This window comes from Hypanus sabinus, chromosome 7, assembly GCF_030144855.1.
Source record: "Hypanus sabinus isolate sHypSab1 chromosome 7, sHypSab1.hap1, whole genome shotgun sequence".
NCBI lineage: Eukaryota > Metazoa > Chordata > Chondrichthyes > Myliobatiformes > Dasyatidae > Hypanus > Hypanus sabinus.
The window spans coordinates 165,198,511-165,214,880 of NC_082712.1; the positions used below are offsets into that span (position 1 = coordinate 165,198,511).

The 16,370-nt window shown below is 42.9% G+C and overlaps 1 protein-coding gene across 1 annotated transcript in view; it reads left to right on the forward strand.

Annotated features, from left to right (window-relative positions):
* Positions 1-16,370, forward strand: part of nadsyn1 (NAD synthetase 1) — an 83,159-nt gene that overhangs the window by 65,290 nt on the left and 1,499 nt on the right. Inside the window, exons 13-20 of the mRNA XM_059976044.1 lie at positions 1,326-1,428; positions 4,253-4,421; positions 5,946-6,081; positions 7,841-7,947; positions 9,035-9,166; positions 10,277-10,346; positions 14,750-14,878; positions 16,091-16,267. Of these exons, the coding sequence (XP_059832027.1) occupies positions 1,326-1,428; positions 4,253-4,421; positions 5,946-6,081; positions 7,841-7,947; positions 9,035-9,166; positions 10,277-10,346; positions 14,750-14,878; positions 16,091-16,267 (1,023 nt within the window). The remainder of the gene's footprint in view (positions 1-1,325; positions 1,429-4,252; positions 4,422-5,945; positions 6,082-7,840; positions 7,948-9,034; positions 9,167-10,276; positions 10,347-14,749; positions 14,879-16,090; positions 16,268-16,370) is intronic.

Consider the following 16,370-nt stretch of genomic DNA (forward strand, 5'->3'; position numbering starts at 1 on the left):
GTTGAGCTGAGAGATGTTGACATCCAGGAACTTGAAACCACTCATCCTTTCCAATGTTGAATCCCCGACTTCCATTTCCACAATCAACTCTTTGGCCTTACTGATATTGATCTCAACCAGTGATTATCTGAGTTGCATTCGCCTTCCTATCAGCTTGAACCAATCTGGCCATTCTCCTCTGACATCTCTCATTAACAAGGTGTTCTCACTCAGAGAACTGTCACTCACTGAATGATTTTTTTGTCTTTTGCACCAGTCTCTGTAACTCTAGAGATTGTTGTGCGTGAAAATCCCAGGAGATCAGCAGTCTCTGAGATTCTCAAACCACCTCATCAGGCACCGACCATCATTCCACAGTGAAAGTCACATTTCTTCCCCACGCTGATGTTTGGTCTGGAGACCAACAACTGAATCTCTTGACCATGTCTACATGTTTTTTTATGTATTGAATTGTTGACACATGATCGGCTGATTAGATAATTGCATTAATGAGCAGGTGTATCAAATAAAGTGGCCACTTTGTGTAGAATTCCTCATTGAAAGCTGCAGATGATGGAAATATGAAATAAAAACAGTGTGTGCTAGAAATGAGAAGCAGTGTGGTGGGGGGGCAGCTTCTGAGGAAGATTCTAGATTGTCACAGACACATTGACTGTGGTTGCATCTCCATACACTTCTTCATTAATGAACAGTTTCGGCAAGCTCCTTTGCTCTGACCCCATGAAAGATAAGGTTTCCCGGTGGCCACCCATTTCAATTTGACTTCCCATTCCCATTCTGACATGTCGGCCCATGGCCTCCAATGTGCAAAAGAAACTGTGCAAATACAAAAACACGAATAAATAAATAACAGACAACATAAGTTGTAGAGTTGTTGAAAGTTCAGTGCATAGCTGAATGAAGTTATCCATGTCAGTTCAGGAGTCTCATGGTTGAAGTAAAACTTCCTGAACCTGATGAAGTGGGACCTAGGGCCCTGGTATCTCCTTCCCAATAGCAGCAGTGGGAAGAGAGGATGGTCTGGCTGGCAGGGTCCTTGATAATGGATGCTGCTTTCTTGCGGCAGTGCTTCTTGTAGATGCGCTCGATGGTGGGGAGGGCTTTATCCATGATGAACTGGGCTTAATCCACCCCCTTTGTGTAGACTTTTAGGCACTGGTGTTTCCACAACAGGCATGATACAACCAGTCAGGATACTCTCCACTATATATCCGTCCTTGCACTAGTGAACCGGCAGGAAGGAAATGTGTGGGAGATGTTCTGGGTTTAGCAGGCTCCTTGCTTGTCATTTCTGCCATTTCACCCTGTTCTTTCTGTGTCCACAGGCTGGTTTTTTTCTACCTCTCAGTGGGGGCATTGATAGTTCGGCCTCAGCCTGCATTGTCTATTCCATGTGTTGTCAAGTGTGCTCTGCTGTGTCAAATGGAAGTAAGTGCAGATCCATTTTGTCTCATTTACACTCCTAATCCCATTTCTCTTAAGAACGAGGTAGAGGTTGTCCATACTGTTGTCAAATCTTCCCCGTCATTTAGTAATATTGCAGCTGATACTGTGCGTGAACCTGACTCTCCCATTCAATCTGGTCTGTTTGGGTTCAAGTGTGCAAAGACTTTGACCCTTGGTGCCTGTCCTTGCTTAGTAACAACCAGTGGTTGCATTAATGCTGTTGTCCCTGGTGGCACACCGGGCCGGTTCTTTAGCATTTTGTTTGTTCTTTGAGGCTGAGTTTCTAGCTCGACTCTCAACGCAGCACAGGCGGAAAGCGTGCAGGGAACCGGCCAGACTTGAACCTGGGACCACTGGCCTCGAAGTGTGGTGCAGATGCCACTGCACCACTGGCCAGCTCATGTTACATTATGGGATGTTTTCATGTTTATGTTTGGCATTGGGGTAGCTTGTGTTTCAGACCAAATTGCAACTAACTTGGCAGTGATGCTGAGTAAATTCTCATGGTTCCCAACATTTAGAGATCTACTCGGGTAGATCCAAACCCCAACCATCGTCAACATAAACCTGGTCTTGAGCCTCAGGGTTCAGTTTTGTTGCCTCATCTGATTAATCGTGAATAATTAATCTGCAAAAGGCGTTTGGCTGGCTTGATACCAAAACACCATGCATTGATGGTTTGGGGTGACCTGGCAAAACCAATGCAAAATGTTTAATCAGATTATCCGCCGAGTTGACACGATCCCGACGTATTTCATCAGGTCCCACTGGACTCTGGATGGGTAGCCAACTTAATTCTCCTCACAGAGGGAAGTGAATTGAGTTGTTCCAGCCATTCCCCAAATCTCAGAGCAACACAGACAAAATGCTGGAGGAACTCAGCAGGCCAGGCAGCATCTGAGGAAAAGAGTAAACGTTCAATGTTTCGTGCCGAGACCCTTCTTCAGTCCTGAGGAAGGCTCGCGACCCGAAACGTCAACCGTTCACTCTTTTCCGTAGATGCTGCCTGGCCTGCTGAGTCCCTCCAGTGTTTTGTGTGTGTTGCTTTCGATCTCCAGCATCTGCAGATTTTCTCGTGTTTGTGCCCCAAATCTCAGACATGGGTAGTGTAGCCATTAGCACGATGCTATTACAGCCCGGGGTGTTCTGGAGTTCAGAGTTCAATTCCGGTGTCCTCTGTAAGGAGTTTGTACGTTCTCCCCGTGACTGCATGGGTTTCCTCCAGGTGCTCCGGTTTCCTCCCAAAGTCCAAAGACGTACTGGTTAGTAGGTTAGTTGGTCATTGTAAATTGTCTTATGATTAGGTTGGTGTTAACTAGTTGGGTTGCTGGGCAGTGTGGCTCATTGGGCTGAAGGGCTGTATCTCTAAACAAATAAATAAAACATCCATCTGCTGACTAGTGCTGGCAGGTTGTGATAGAGTCTTGTTGCCAAGGTTCAAGTGTGAGGTGGACTCATTGGAGTTGTACCCAATACATTACTTGTCTCTCCTGCCTAGTTTGCTGTGGTATCCAAAGTTTATTTTTAAATATTAAAAGGAAAAAAATAACTAGAAATGGTGGGATGTTGCCGGAAAGGCTAATGTCCTTGAAATGAAAGGCTTTTCAGCATTTCAACGTCATCCACATAATAGAAACACGTTCAGCCATTTTGATTTGCAGAAGGGGATTGTTGAACAACTTGGATTTGTATGAAGGTACTTACTTTCGTAGCCACTATGATGCTTTGCTGCACACTTGAGTGCTTGGTGGGGTGTGCTGATGAGGAGGGGGTCATTGCTACTGCTTATGCATGGGAGGGGGAGTTGGGGGGGCTTTGGGGTTCTACCATTTAACTAACCATCATTCATTCTTTGGGGCATTCCTCTGTTTCAAAGAAAAAGAATTTCAGGATGTATATTGTATACATTTCTCTGACATTAAATGTACCTATTGCAATCTATACCAATTGAAATTATTACCACTACTCAGGGTACACTCTAGATATTTTAAATTAGTTTGTTAAATGTAAATCCCTCTTCTGACATGGTGTGCTTTGAACTCTCATGTTTAGATTATTAGTCCAAGATGATTAACAATAAGCAACATAGCAATTTTGCTTTTAAGTGGAAATATTTAGAGTAAGCAATTTAACATATTTCACCAGGTTTTGGATCAAAATACTGCTTATTGCAAACTATCAAAGTCCATTTGTCACCATATACAACCCTGAGATTCATTCTCTTTGGACGTGCTCAGCAAATCTATAGAATAGTAACTACAAGAAGATCAATGAAAGATCAGTAAGAGTACAGAAGATGACAAACTGCAAATGCAATATTAATAAATAGCAATAAATAGACAACATGAGATAATGAGATGAAGAGTCCTTGAAAGCGAGATCATTGGTTATGTGAACATTTCAATGATGGGCAAGTGAAGTTGTGTAGTTAGCCCATTTTATTCAAGAGCCTGATGGTTGAGGGGTAGTAACTGTTCTTGAGCCTGGTGGTGCGGGTCCTGAGGAACTTGTACCATCTACCTGATGACAGCAGTGAGAAGAGACTATGACCTGGGTGGTGGGGATCTCTGATGATGGATGCTGCTTTTCTACGACAGTGTTTCATGTGGATGGGCTGAATGGTCGAGAGGGCTTTACCCATGTGGTACTGGGCTGAATACACTACTCTCTGTAGGATTTTCCATTCAAAGACATTGGTGTTTCCATACCAGGCTGTGATGCAGTCAGTCAGTGTACTCTCTGCAATACATCTATAGAAATCATTATCTGTGAATTAGCTCTGAAAGTTACTGTAATGTCCTTTCAGATCAGCAGGTGCTGGAAGATGCCCGGAGAATTGTCAATGATCCTAATTACACACCCAAAGACCCTCGGGAATTCTGTCGACACATCTTTACCACTTGCTACATGGCCAGCGAGAACTCGTCTCAAGATACCTGTAACCGGGCCAAGGAGGTAGCTGAGCAAATAGGCAGGTGAGGCATGAGTGAAAACACTGAGTGTGCAGAATTGGTTTACTCACTTGTCCAACGTTCTGAACCTTGAACAATGATTTATAATGCTGAAAGCTAATGAGCTAGTGTTTTTAAGGCTTGTGGAGTTCTGCCTGCAGTGCAGAATCTGTTTCAAAGGCAAAACATTGATTAATTTTATTTTGTATAAACATTTTTCATTATCTTTCAAGGAACTTTCTTACCTATGATTTTTGGCCCGCCTTTCGGTATTTTCATTTCAAAAGCAAAGTTCTGTCTTTCAGCTTGACATTCTGTTCTACTTAATCTAGTAGGAGCACTTATCTGCATTTCTGAAGCCTATCATACACCTGAACATATATAAGTAGAGCAGATATAATGAGATATCGTTCATGGGTTCACTGTCTATTCAGAAATCTGATGGCAGAGGGGAAGAAGCTTTTTCTAAAATGTTGAGTGTGTGTCTTCAGGCTCCTGTACTTCCTCTCTGATGGTAGCAAGAAGCAAGCAGGTCTTGTAGAAATACCACAGCACATGGTAACCATGTAGGTAGTACAGCTGTATCACAGCTCCCATGACCCAAGTTTATCTCTGACCTCTTGTGCTGTCCGTGTGGAGTTTGCATGCTTTCCCTGTGGATGTGCACCCTAGTTTCCCCTCTCATCCCAATAAGCCATTGGTTGTTGGTTAATTGTCCGTGGGGTGGGTGGGACAGGAGAATCGGGGGGGGGGGCGGGGGGTTATTAATCGGGAGTGTTGATTTCCAGGAAATATGGGAGACTGGGTTTGAACATGTTGCTCTGAGCCGGCCGAATGAGCTCCTACGTGTAAGAAAATATAAAATATGAAGAGATTGCATGGCAGTCATTAGCATAGGTACATAAACATGTAGCTTTGAGAGGACGTTTGTTGTAAAATTCTACTCTACACTCAGTGGCCACGGTATTTGGTACTTCCTGTACCTAATAAAGAGACAACAGAACGTATGATAATGGTCTTATGCTACTGTAGCTCATTCACACCAAGATTTGAGGTGTTGTGTGTTCAGAGATGCTCTTCTGCACACCTCTATTGTAACGCATGATTAGTTGAGTTGCTGTCCCCTTCCTTTCAGTTTCACCCAGTCTGGCCATTCTGCTCTGACTTCTCTCATTAGCAAGGTATTGTCACCCATAGAACTGCAGCTCAGTGGATTTTTTGGTGTTTTTTGCACCATAAACTCTAGAGACTATTGTTTGTGGAAATCCCAGGAGATCAGCAGTTTCTGAGATACTCAAACCACCCCGTCTGGCACCAACAATCATTCTATGGTCAAAGTCACCTAGGTCACATCTCTTCACCATTATGTTTGATCTGAACAATAACTGAACCTCTGGACCACGTCTGCATTCTTTTATACATTGAGTTGTTGCCAAATGATTGACTGATTAGATATTTGCATTAATGAGCAGGTGTACCTAAGAAAGTGGCCATTGGGTGTATGTTAGTTTGCATTTAACCTCCATACTCTTTATGGTTTTATTGCAGTCATCATATAAACCTGAACATCGACCCTGCTGTGAAGGCTGTGATTATGATTTTCAAGCTGGTGACTGGCAAATTACCACAATTTACTGTGCATGGTGGTTGTCGTCGGGAGAACATAGCTCTTCAGAATTTGCAGGTACAGATAACTAATTGTTTTTTTGCCAATGTCAAGTGCATGGTGTGCATGATAGATGAAGATGGGACATAATATACTCCTGTTTCTAGTTACTGTTATGTGTGTGTGGAGTAAGAACAGCACTGGTGTAGTAGGACTAAATGTTTTTAATCAGTCTTGTCAGCCACAGGACACGTGGGGGCGACTTGCAGTGCAGGATCGATGAACTGAGATAAAATGCAAGTGCACATAAAAAACAAACTAAAGTGCATTAATAATATTAGGAGGTACAGAACTTGTCAACCTCGTTGTTAAGTATGCTCATTGACTTGGCTTCCATATCTCTCTGTAGCAATCAATTCCACAAATTCACCACTCTCTATCTGAATAAATTCCTCCTCATCTCTGTTCTAATGAGATGTCCTTGTATTCTGAGACCATGCCTCTGGTCCTAGACTCTCTCCACTATTGGAATCATCTTCTCCATGTCTAAGCCTTTCAATATTCAATGGGTTTCAACAAGATACCCCCCTTTCATTTATCTAGATTTCAGCGAATATAGGCCTAGAGTCATCAAACACTCCTCATGTGATAATTCCTTCCCCTAGTTAATGAATACCTGGTAACTTTTATTTGGTTCTTCAGCAACCTGTCCTGGATTGTGACCTCTCCCCTCAGAGGTTTTGTAGAACTATCGTAATACATGCAGCAGAAGGCATCCAAGATTGCCTTTTTAAAGTAGTTAATATTTCCAAGGCATCCTCTTGGCAAACCAACTTGTTAAAAATGCATGTGATTATTTTGCAGAAGTTTAGATAAATGTTCGATTCCAATATTCACTCACAGAACATCTTAGTCCTTGGGCCTGGTCTTAGACCAGATGTTTTGAATTTACTTTATGAGTTCCTTTTTGCCGCGCCTCTCTGTGCAGATTCTCGATTTGCTGAAACACAAGGAGGTTTCTTTTCAGTGCACTAACCTCATATGAGAATACAAAACTTTCAGACATATGCAGCTGAGGTGCCCAAGACCTCTGCACAGCACTGTATTAATTTTAAGTATTGCATTGTACTGCTGGAAAAATAAATCATGACATGCTGGTGGTGAAGACCCTGATTCTGATTCGGGTCTCTACTGCAGACTGAGAGTGGGAAGGGGTCAGGGAGAGGGGAATCATAGTTGGGAAAAGGGAAGGTGGGGGGGGGGCGGTGTTAGTGAAAAACACCAAAGAGACTTTCTGTAGTGATCAATAGACCAATTGTTTGGAATCAGATTATTTTTCCTGGAGTCACAAGGCTGTGTGTGTCTGCCCCCTCGCCACTTCCTGCCCTTGGGATTCCTTCTCTGCCACCTGTCCTACCCCCCTTCCACAGTGCTCCACCCTTCCCATTCCCAACATCCTTTCCTCCTTCAAACCCACTCACCACTCCATGTTGACAAATATAGTAATGTGCCACTGACTTGGGAAATCTAGCTATATACTGTATATGTGCCCAAGTCTTTTGCACTGTACTGTACTTTTGAGTTATTCCTGTAACTTCTGCCTTGGCAGTGGAAACATGTTTGATTAATGTGTTTCTAATGGTATTATGCCCACTGCGGTAGCTTTATTGTTGTAACATTGTTCCCAGTCCTGTTATCAGGAGGAAACAGTCATTATAATTAATAGCATTCCTTAATGCAAAATTTGCTGCTTTGGTTTGAAATCCTAGATGCGGTACTTGGTAAGAGTCTTTTGTGAAGGTATGAACATGATAGAATAACCTTTTGTGCATTTAAGGCTAGAATCCGAATGGTCCTTGCCTATCTCTTTGCTCAGTTGAGCTTATGGACTCTTGGGAAACCTGGAGGATTGTTGGTTCTGGGATCCGCCAACGTGGATGAGAGGTGAGATTAGAGCCGATGGAAATCGCATCTGACCAGGCATCCTCTGTGGAGGAATAAACTGTAAAGTATAGGAGCATCCAGCTCATCGAGTCTGCTCCATCATTCAGTCATGGCTCATTCTTACTTTACCAAACCCGTTCTTCCGTCTTTATCCCGTAGCCCTTAACTACTCCCCAGGTCAGCCCTCTGCCACACCGGTGGAAGATGGAATGCTTAATATTCAGTGGGTCAAGCAGAAGCTGTGAAATCAATTATATGATGAGAGTTTTTTAACCTGAGGCATTCACTTTGTTTCTCCCTCTGACGTGCTGAGAATCTCTTGAACCTCCTGCTTCTGTTTCTGAGATTCGGCTTCGCTGGTCTTTTGTTCTGCCTTTCCCAGTGGATGAGGGATGAGCTTTTCCTGCCCGGTTTGAAAAGTACTGTATTTCGTTGGACTGCTTGACTGTGAGACAAATGACTAAAAGAAGTTCCATACTGGGTGCCCTCCCAAACTTGGTCCTGGTGCAGGGTTTCGACTCCTAGCACTGATAGTTCCTCCTCCTGACCCACTGAGTCCGTCCAGCAGTCCTATTCTCATGCTGCTGTGTTGTCTCTGACGGTTAATGCACATCGTGCTCGTGGGTTTAATTATCAAAGCTGCAGCAACAATGCATGCTTCCTTTTCGACCGATCCAGTTCCGCTCCAGGAGAGATGCATTTCTTGCAGCATTCGGGGGGGGGGGGGACAAGGGGTAGATGGTCATATGAGTAGCCAGTGCATATCATAAGTCCTGCAAACACTGATGCCAGGCAGGCAATCTCTGAAGAGTATTAATAACGGCTTGTATCACCCGTCTTGTGAAGACACTGCCCAGAAGAAGGCAATGGTAAACCACTTCGGCAGTGCATGATCACCTGCGTCAAATAACGTGGCATTAACAAATGAATGAAAGAATGGAATTGGTGTTCCAGTCCATGTGAAAACATGCCTTCTTGGTGCAGCCTTGAAATTAGCCAATCATGGATATGAAATGGAGTGCAAAATTAGGGGGGTGGTGTTGAACAGTAATTGGTTCCCTAGCCTTACCACGCTGATCTTTCACAGTCTCAGAGGATACCTGACCAAGTACGACTGCTCCAGTGCAGACATCAATCCAATTGGCGGCATTAGTAAGACGGATCTCAGAAACTTCATCCAGTACTGTATTGAAAACTTCCAGATCACAGCTCTCCGAAAGTAAGTGTGTAGTTTTATCTTTTATTTTAATTTGGTATCCAAAATGCAATTTGAGCTTCCTTTGGGTTCAATGGGGAGCAAATTCAGAAGCCAGAAGTGCAAAGAAACATGGGGCCGCTTCTGCAAGATTCCCTGAAGGTTAACTTTTAGGTTGGGTTGGTGGTGAAGAAAGGAAATTCAACGTTCACAGTAATTTTGAGAGGACTAGAGGACAAGGATGTAATGCCGAGTCTTTATAATGCATTGATCAGACTACACTTGGGAGTATTGTGAGCAGTTTTGGGCCTCTGATGTAACAAAGGATGAGAAAGCATTGGAGATGTTCCAGAGGAGGTTCATGAGAATGATCCTGGGAATGAAAAGGTTAACGTATGAGGAGCATTTGATGGCTCTGGGCCTGTACTCATTGTAGTTTAGAGGAATGAGAGGTGGATCTAATTGAAACCTATCAAATATTGAAAGGCCTAGGTAGAGTGGATGTGGAGAGGATGTTCCTATAGTGGGGGAGTTTAGGACTAGAGGGCACACTCGGAATACAAGGGTGTCCCTTTCGAACAAAGATGAGGAGAAATTTCTTTAGCCAGAGGGTGGTGAATCTGTGGAATTCATTGGCACAAACAGCTGTGCAGGTCAAGTCATTGAGCATATTTAACATGGAGATCGATAAGTTCAAGATTGATAAGGGCCTCAAAGATTACGGGGAGAAGGCAGGAGAATGGGGTTGAGGGAGATGGTTAATCAGCCATGATTAAATGGCGGAATAATCTCAATGGGCTGAACATTCTAATTCTGCTCCTTTGTTTTATGGTCTTAAGCTTGGAGATACTGTCAGTGTGTGGGTGGGCAGAAGGGAGGAACGGGGCTTGTTTACCTGTTGTTTTGTCATTTTTTGTCTCTGTGTTCTGCCGAGCATTATGGGCAAACTATGTTGGTGTCAGAAAGTGTGATATTTAGGGCTGCCCCCAGCAAAGCCCTAAGTTGTGTTGGTTGTTAACACAAGCAATGCATTTCACTGCTTTATTTTCGATGTACAGATGACAAATAAATCTGAATACTTTGAGCCTTTCATTGTCTGCTTGTGTTGAGGTTTATGGTGTTGTTCTGTTACAGTATTATGTCTGCGCCACCAACAGCTGAACTGGAGCCACTGGCAGAGGGCCAGATAGCACAGACGGACGAGGTACTTATTTATCTACCTCAGTGTAACTTCTGTTTGTCTACAATATGCATTGGTACTTGCCGTTTTAAATAGAAGGCTCAGCATTGAAAATATTAGGCCAGATGTTATTAAGCATAACGGAAATTTAGATGTATGGAACAGTATAGCTGAGGAGGTCAAGTTTTTACAAGTGCCATACAACTACTCTTTGCCTGTGTCCTTTATACTTCTTGCCTTTAACACGAACATCTGTATTTGGCCAGTTTCCTGTGAAGACAAGTATTCAGTCTGGTTTCAGTGGCTATTTATCTTCATACAAGGATTCCTGGAAACTCTTCAAAGGGTTCCCAATTCTGCACGTACTCAAAGTTCCACGTCAGTATTCTCATCACCTGATTCATCGGTCATTGCACTGAATCGGAAGCAATTTCTTTACTTAACAAAACACCACATAATTTTGAGTAAATGATTTGATCTTCTCGTAAATCTCACTTCCATTTTATGGACATCTTTATTGCCTTTCTATCATTCTGGTAAACGTGTTCCTCCATTTCATTCAGATATTCTTCCTGAAATGTGATGCCCAGAGATAGTGTTTTGTAAGAGTTCAGTTATAACTTCCTTGCTTTTCATCTAACGTCTTTATTAATCTTGGCCTAGTTTCTGTAGACCTTTATAATAGCCTTCGTTATACCGTATATTCTGGAGTATAAGCTGACCCAGAGTATAAGCCGACCCCCCATTTACAAGGTTAAAAAAATGAATTTTTCATGCTACCTTTGTATAAGCCAACCCCTTTTGTAGAGGTTTCTGATTTAACCAGAAAAGATCACAAGATCTCACATGCCGGTACTCTGCTTTGCCAGATCCGGACCCTGGAAATTTTGTGAATCAGTACCTGCTAAGAAAACAGGCCTACATATTGTAGAGCGTTATAGGCGAATTCTTAATAAATAAATCAGGGAGAGAAATTTTGGATTAGATTTCCAATGGAATAGAATCCTCTGTAATTTAACCCCTGTGAAACCATTTAGCGCCCATCATAATCTCGTTAAAACGTAAAACATAACACGGGATGGCGGGATCAGAATGCGTACTCAGTATTGAGTTTGCGACCACCGTGTACAAAAGATTAAGATAAATGTGATACGATGCTGGCTTCAAGCTGAAGGTTGTTGATTTTGCTAAAGGAACAAATAATTCTGCAGCTGCTATGAAGTTTAGTGTAAACGAGAGAGAGTGAGAGAGTGGAGGAAGGCAGAGAGCACGCTGAGGGAAATGCCAAAGACAAAATGTGCAAACCGCAGGAAAACATGCCAGTGGCCAGAACTGGAAGAAAAAGTTTTAGAGTGGGTGAATCACCAGCGATTGTCAGGATACATCGTTACCAGAGAAATGATTTGAGTTCAAGCGTTGAAATGGGATGAAAAACACCATGCGGCCAGCCAAAATTTCCAAGCTACGCAAATTCGGTGCACCCGATTTATGAATAGACGTGACCTTGTGTTGAGACAAAAAACAATGATTGCACAGAAAATTCCTGCGGGGTGCTGTTTACGTTTAAGAACGCTACTGGATGGATGAAGCGGGTTGCTTGAAGTGGGTTAAAGAGGTGTGGTGTTGATGTCCCGAAGGTGTCAGGAAGGAAAAGCCGCTACTTGTCTGGGACTTGTTCAAAGTGCACTTGTCAGGTGAGACAAAAGCAGCATTGAAAGCTGAAAATACAGAAATTGCAGTCATCCCCGGTGGTTTGATGTCCGTGCTCCAGCCACTAGATGCGAGTTTAAACAAACCAAAGAATTCATGCGTCGACAGTGGAACCAATTTGACTCAAAAACAGGCAATAAATACGATGTATTCCGTGTATTCGTTTTTCCCAGGTTGGCACCCTCTGTATAAGCCGACCCGCTAATTTTAGGACCAAAATTTAGGGCAAATTCTCGGCTTATACACTGGAATTTACAGTATGCTCTGTGTAGGTTCACCCCGGGCATTAAATTTAACAAGTGATCACACTTAACTCCTTGACTGCTTTGATGTGGTGTAATATTCGGTGTGCACAGTTTTATACGTGGGAAAAGCAGAGAGCTCTGAAGACACGTCAGGTTCCTACGGCTGCACCCTGTGATGCAGACGTAAAACATTGAACAGTGCAGCACAGGAACAGACCCTTTTGCCAAATGATGTTGTACCAAATGAATTAAGCTAGTAATTAAATACCGAACTGAGGTGATCCCTTTTTTGCTTGAGGTATCTCTTAGAGAGGCTCGTGGATATACATTCTCTGTTCATCCATGTGCCTTTCTAAAAAGCTCTAAATGTCTCTATCATATCTGTCTCCACCATCGAGTCAGTTTATTGTCATTTAACAATATACATATATCATGTCAAGTGAGACATTCCTCCAAACCAGGCTGTAAAGCGCAGTAGTACACATAACACGTACATCTCATAAAGGTAAGGATAACATCTACAGATGAATCACACATAAATAACAAACTAAAGTGCTTGAATTAAATTCTGTAAGGAATGGAACAGGTTAACCAGTGACACTTAGAAGGCCTGAGGGTAGAAACAGTTTCCTATTCTAACTCTTCTTATTTTTATGCATCGGAGTCTCCTATCTGATGGTGGAAAGTCAAAGATGATGATGGATGGGTGGGATCCTTAATAATACTAAGGGCTCTGTGTATGCAGTGCTCTTGATAAATCTCCCCAGTGGATGGTAGGGAGACCCCTATGGTCCTGTCAGCTATTCGCATAGACCTTTGTACTACCCCTGGCAGTTCATTTCAGCCACCCACCACTCTCTTTTTAAAAAAAAAATACTTTCCCCCCCAACCTCATGTGAACTCTTCTTTCCCCACCGTTAAATTAAAGGTTCATTTTATTGTTAAGGTATGCACGTGCAATACAGCTCTGATAGTTGTCTTCTCCAGATAGCCATGAGATATAGGAAATCCACAGGAACTGCTGAAAGAAAAGACAGAACTCCCCCACCCCGCATGAAAAAGAAAAGAAACCAAACACGCAAACCCTGAAAAGCACCTCCCTTGCAGAGAAAAAAAATGACAATAACACCAGATCCCCCTCACTCGCAGAGTCCTCTATTATTAAAATGCATACCCTCTCATGTTAGACATTTCAACTCTTGGAAAAGGGTACAAGCAGATTGTTCTATCTGTGCTTCCCATAATCACAAGCTTCTGTCAGGTCTCCTGTTAGCCTCTGCCTATCCAGAGAAAACAATCCAAGTTTGTCCAACCTCTCCTTATAGGACATGCCTTCTAATTCCTTGTAAACCCGTTCTGCATGCTCGCCAAAGCCTGCACGTCTATAATGTGACCAGAAACGAATCCAGGTAAGCCTAACCAGAGTCTGACCCTGGTGAAGTACATCCTGCAGCGAGATCACACCAGTCAGCATATACTGTTACATGTTTTGAATATATTTTTACTTTTTTTTTCCCCTTTGGCATGTTAGATAGAGCTCTTAAAGATAGCAGAGTCAAGGGATATGGGGAGAAGGCAGGAACGGGGTACTGATTGTGGATGATCAGCCACGAACACATTGAATGGCGGTGCTGGCTCGAAGGGCCGAATGGCCTACTCCTGCACCTATTGTCCATACTGTAATGTGTTTGCAAGAGTGAAGTTCCACCTGGTGGACGGTACAGTCCGTTTTTTTACAGTTTACAGTGTATACTGTGCAGGAAATACAACCTTAAAATTCCTCCCCATTATAGGCAGCCACAAAACAAAGAAACCCGATAGAACTCATTAAAAAAGATCGTCAAACAACCAATGTGCAAAAATAAAATACAAACAATAAAAAGTAAGCAAGTAATTCAGAACAAAAGTTAACTAAAGTAAGTCTATATCCACGAATTCAGTCATCACTGTAGCCGGTCCAGGAGCCTGTGAGTTGCAGGCCACGGCCTCAGTTCAGTGCTGAAATGAGCAAATCTTGCCGAGCAGCAGGCTGAACACCAGCCCTTTCCTCGTCTCTGGGCCCATCGCCGTGACTCTTTCAATCTGGACCAGCACTTGTTGCTCGTTTTCAGACCTGGGCCCTGCCACTTCGATACTCTCTCGGTCCTGGGCTCTGCTGCCTCAATTTGGCTCGTACGCACCGCCCCAGTACTGTCCTGCACCTTTGAGACTTCCGTTCACACCACAAAAATGCCAGGTTTTACTGGTGGATCAAAACCTCATCTCAGAAGGGAAAGTTACAAGCTATTGATTGCAGTGATCATTGTTGAGAAAAAGTGTGATTAATAGAGTAGGTAGTAGATTTATTTGCTGCCTGTAAGTCATCAGTGTGTTTCACCAGTGCCATCTTAAACCAATGTCAACAGTCATTATGTAGACAGTGATTTCCATTCCAGCATAAAGCAAATGTTTCAATCCATCACTTCCACGTAGGCCGATATGGGAATGACGTACGGGGAACTCTCAGTGTTCGGGAAACTAAGGAAAATTGCGAAGTGTGGCCCTTACAGCATGTTCTGCAAGCTGATACACATATGGAAAACCATCTGTACCCCTCGGCAGGTGAGCCTAACGTTGCAGTAATTTCACAAAGTTTCAAGTACCAAGTAAGTACACGGAAAATGTTATTTTAAAATTGAGAGAAGAAATTCCACTAAAACCTTCGGGATATATTTGTTAGTACTGTTTAGTATTAGAACTGAACGGTGTGAGAAGACATTGGCGACCAATGTTTAGATTCAGTTTCAGATTTAGATACAAGATACATATATGTTCTTCTCATTACTACCATCAAAGAGAGGAGGTACGAAAGGCCCACAGTCAGTGTTCTAGGAGCAGCTTCTTCTCCTCTACCATCAGATTTCTGAATGGTCCGTGAACACCACATCGCTATTCCTCGTTGGCAATACTTTTTTAATTGTAACTTTTAATAGTTTATGTCTGCACTGCTCTGTTGCCACAAAACAAATTTCATAGCTTACATCAGTGATAATAAACCCAATTCTGTTAAAATCACTAGGTTTGCCAAACTTGTGTTGTTATTTTTCACAGAATGTCCAGAATTTTTCAAAAAGGGATGTATAAATGTATCTTTTTAGGCTTGCTTCAGTCTACTGTGTAATTTAGTGCAGAAAAGTTGATTGTGAACCAAAGTAGTTGTGTTAGCAGAGGACTTGATCCGAAGCAAACACATTTCTTGAGGAGAGGTGCTCAGTAATTAAATTACTGAGCTGAATGTGGGAACAGATGTAGGGCATTCACTCTCTTGAGTCACTTAATGACCAAGGTGGGTTTGTAATTAATGTTATATTCCTTCCTTTCATTCATATCCTTTCTTGTTTTAGGTTAACTAAGATCTTACTAATCTCATAATGTAAAATTAGCAATTATTACCTTCAAGTTGTACAGGCTGGTGGCATAGTGGCATCAGCACTGGATTTCTGGGCGAGATTGAATCCTGATCTCCCGAGTTCGATTCCGGCTGGCTCCCTTACACGCTTTCCATCCGTGCCTGGGTTGAGTGTTGAGCTGGCACAGTTTTTTCCCGTAGGGGGAAAAAACCTGGAGAGGGATGGGCTGTGCCAGGTTTCAGATGCCCAAGACACGCCGTACGATGAGCAATCACCAGAAAGTTCGGTGTAAAAAGCTTGTCATGACGGCGCCCCAACGGCTCCACCAGGAGTTAAGGGCGCACGCACACCTTCAAGTTGGAACATGAAAGAGCATTTGAGTCATGGCTTTTGAAGTAAATTTGAAATGTTAATTTGTCTCAAGGTGGCTGAGAAGGTGAAACATTTCTTCCGCATGTATTCTATTAACCGGCACAAAATGACCACGCTGACACCTTCATACCATGCCGAAGACTATAATCCTGATGATAATCGCTTTGACCTCCGACCATTCCTGTACAATAGCAGCTGGTCTTGGCAGTTCAAGTGTATAGATAACCAGGTAAGGCTTTCGGATAAAGCTGGCCCTGGAGCCTACTTGGGTGTTCAAGTTAACTTGTATTAACCAATGGTAACATAACTGAAGGGGCTGGGTGTAATTGGAC